Here is a 3,991-nt window from a genome sequence, read left to right on the forward strand (position 1 = left end):
AAATATAGTTTTTAATTTTACATAATCTCAATAAAATTTTATTGAAAAAAACTTTTTAAATTATTTACTGTAAAATATGTAAATCATTATATATAATGCATATAATTTATTTTTCATGATTTTTCATTAATAGCAAATATGTTACATACAAAACAGTATAAAGTGCGCTGTAAATAAATTTAAGATAAATAATTGATTACATATACATATAATATTGAAGTGTGAGGTGTTTAATGAAATAAGTAAGCATTCAATAGTTTAACTGTAACATTCTATAATTTAATAATTGTTATAATAAAAAAGGAATAATTTATGTAACTACAATTAATTTTGGAAAAGAGTGCGAGTAAATTCAATATAATCCAATGCTCCTGTGATTGGTCGCTCCGTTTTTGGATCGACATAAGGTTTCATACGAGCAACACAATAATCAGCCATCTCCTTGGTAAGATTCTAAATATATATATAATATATTATTAATATGAAAAAAATAAATTAATAATTATATATTTAAAAATTATTTTTTATACTTACAGCATATAATTCTTCTTTCGTAACATATGGCCGATCTGCAGCAGTAATAGCACGAAAAGCATTTTCTATTTCCTCAGAACTTTGTACATTTTCTGTTTCCTTACTGATCATAAATGCCATATATTCTTGCAATGATACATAACCATCTCTATTTGGATCAACAACATCTGAAAAATAAAAATTTTACATTATACAATCATATATTATAAATTTATATACAAATATAAATAATAATTGTTGTTTAAATGTACCAAGAATATTTTCAAATTCTGGATCAGGTTGGCCTTCTTCTACCATTGGTAAATCGTAACCAAGAGCTCTCAAACATGATTTGAATTCTTGATGATTTAAACGACCACTCTTATCCTTATCAAAATGTTTAAACATCATTGAGAATTCTTTAAGGGCATCTTCAGAAACACCAGACTGATTACGTGCTTGTATTTGTTGTTCCAAATTGTGTTGCATACGCATTCCCAATTGATCTAATTGATCCCACTGTTGAGCCAATCCTACGGTACTGTGTTCCGTATAACGATTGTCCAAAATTAAATGTTCTTCCAAAATTGCTCCCAAATCTTCGATTTTCTTCAAATCTTGACGACGTGCACGAACTTCTTGGGTTTTTCTCTTTGTTGCTTCTAATTGCTGTTCTAGCGATCCTGATCCTTCCATCATAGATGTTCTCGTCTCCGCTAGCCATTGATGGAATGCATTAGCATGTTTAGCAAATTCTTTACGCAATTTGTCATTTTCTTCTTGCCGTTGAGCTTCTTTCGCAAGCTCTACATCACGTTCTTTAATTATTTTTTGCAAATTGCGCCAAGTATCTTCTAGAGCTTCCATTGTGAACCATGTGTATGGATTAGGACCAACATTGAAACTTTTGATTTGCCTATCAAGAGCTGCCAAAGCTTCAAAATCTGCTTCTGCCGAAGACAAACTTGCTTGAAATTGTGCATGTGCTTCTCTGAGAGCTCGAATTTCTTCAATACTATTACATCGTACAGGATCGGTTAAATCTTCTTCTGCGTTTTCAAACCATGAATTGAAAGCAGATGCTTTTTTGGCAAATGTTAAATACAATTCTTCAATTTGTCTGAATTGATCTTGCATTCTTAGCAAACGTTGCTTTCTTGCATCAGAATCAGCTAAGAGTTTTTGCCAGCGAGCAATAACATCCGCGTGACGTTTTTGAATACTAGGTGTTTGATCATGTCCAGAATCGACTAGCATTTCTTTCAAGGAAGTAATATTCTGAATTCCCTCGTGTTCAAAGGCATGTAATCCCGCGTCAAAGGTTTCTTGTTTAGTTAATAATGTCTGTACGGTAGATAAATCTCTTCCGAATTCTTCTGAACGTACATGAGTTTCCTTGTCAGCAATCCAAGATTCAACTACATCTGCCTTCCACATAAATTGTAAATATGCCGAATTATCATTAAGTCGAGTCTTCCTTCTGGCTGCAAGAGCACCAAGTTGTTCTAATTTATTACGAAGTTGGGCACATCTTTGTCCTATTGCATCTGCACGATGATTTCCAGCTTTAATCAAAGCTTCTCCAGCTTCACAAATATCTTTGCAACGTTCGCCATGAGCTGCGAAATCAGTTTCAAAGGCATCGTGTTTTTTCAGTAAGCCTTGTACAGCAGCCATGGTGTCACCATAATCTTCAACTGATAACAATTGTTGTTTTTCCGTGATCCAAGCTTCTTCTTCTTCGACTTTAGCCAAAAATTGTTGATAAGTCAGAGACTCATCCAGTTTTTGTCCTCTATTAGCAGCCAGTTGTTTCAATTCAGCCCATGCTTGGTTGAGAAGTTTCAAACGTTGCTCAATTTCAGGTACTCCCAGATTAGAAACATCCATCAATTTTTCTCCCGCTTCTTGAACAGCTTGTATTGCAGGCTCATGGCTACCTAACTCTGCTTCTAATCTCTTATGTTTTTTCTTTAAGTTTTGCACACCAGTAAGATCACGACCATAATCGTCTGATCCGACTAATAATTTTTTCTCCTTGATCCAAGACTCTTCATCAGCAATATCTCTGAAGAATTGGTGCAATGTATTTGCTTCATTTAATCTCGCTTGTCTATGAGCAGCAAGATTGCGAATTCTCTCGTAACGCTCATTTATGCTTTGTCGTTTTTCTTGAATACCAGCTGCATCAAATTGTCCACTTTCAATAAGAGAATCTGCCTGCGCGTTCATATCTTTGATTCTCTCTTCATGTGCCTGAATATCGGCTTCAACTAATTGGTGTTTTTTCATCAAATTTTGTACAGAAGCCAAATCTTTGCCAGCATCCTCAGACGTAAGTAAACTTTCCACTTCACCAAGCCAGAAATCAAGATCTTTAACTGCAGCGATATATGTGCGCTGTTTGTTAGCTTCTTTAAGCTTCATAGATTTTTCTGTAGTTTTCTGAGTAAGATATTCCCATTGATCGGCAATTGAAGCAAGTCTTTTTTGGACGGCGTCCTCAGAACCAGCGCATTGATGTTTCTCGATTAAATTACCTCCCATGGCTAGCACAGATTGAATTCTATCAGCATTTGCTGCCAATTCGGCCTCAAATGCCTGATGTTTTTGATGTTTTGATTGAATATTAGCTGGATCTTTATAGTTCTCTTCAGTAGCCAATTGTAGTTTTTCAGCAATCCAATTTTCCATTTCATCAGCATCTCGAGAGAATTGTTGTAGAGTTTGAGATTCTCCCAATTTAGAACGCTTTTCAATAAGAGCATCTTTTAAATGCTTCCAACGATCGAGAACCTGGCAACGTCTTTCATCAATTGGTTTTGCAGCATAATGCTCGGCGGCAATCAGTTGATCAGCTAAAGTCTGCAATGTAGCAATCTTTTCTTCATGAGCGTTGATAGCTTTGTCAAAATCTTCATGTTTCTTAATAAGAGCCTCCACATTATCGCTACTATCGACAGTATCTGCACTACTTAAGAAGGCTTCTCGTGCGCTCATCCAATTCTCAGCTTGCTCACAATCTCTACAGAATAATTGTAGCTCCAAATTTTGATCTAATTGCATACGTCGTTGGATCCAAGCTTTTTCTAATTCTTGGCGTGCTTCAGCCATGGATTCGAGTTTTTCTTGAATTTCAACACTTGCATAGTGACTGGATTGTAGAAGTTGTTGACCAAAAAGTTCAAATGCCTGGAAAGTACCTGCTCTGGCATCGATTTCCATGCGGTGTTCCTATAACATAAATGAAATAAAAGTTATATCAATTTATGTATATTATTAATAATATTATTGATAGCCTCCATATAAATTCACACGCATATTTTGCACGTTTTCAATCCACTCGACAATAGACACTACGATAAGCGAAAAAGACAGCGATTACACTATAAAAAGCATTGAAAATATTCCATAAGTGTTAATAAGGCGGTGTCTTCATTACTAAAACATCGATTTGTCAATCTGTTCTTTTTTTTTT

The 3,991-nt window shown here is 34.8% G+C and overlaps 1 protein-coding gene across 1 annotated transcript; it reads right to left on the reverse strand.

Annotated features, from left to right (window-relative positions):
* Positions 1–93: 93 nt before the first annotated feature.
* Positions 94–3,782, reverse strand: LOC102680322 (spectrin alpha chain-like). The gene is made up of 3 exons (XM_006625182.2): positions 786–3,782; positions 535–701; positions 94–453 (listed from the first exon to the last, which is right to left on the reverse strand). The coding sequence occupies exons 1-3, from the start codon at positions 3,736–3,738 to the stop codon at positions 325–327; spliced, it is 3,249 nt and encodes a 1,082-aa protein (XP_006625245.1). The 5' UTR covers positions 3,739–3,782; the 3' UTR covers positions 94–324.
* Between the last annotated feature and the right edge of the window lie 209 nt (positions 3,783–3,991).

This window comes from Apis dorsata, unplaced genomic scaffold, assembly GCF_000469605.1.
Source record: "Apis dorsata unplaced genomic scaffold, Apis dorsata 1.3 scaffold_51355, whole genome shotgun sequence".
In the NCBI taxonomy this organism is placed as follows: Eukaryota; Metazoa; Arthropoda; class Insecta; order Hymenoptera; family Apidae; genus Apis; species Apis dorsata.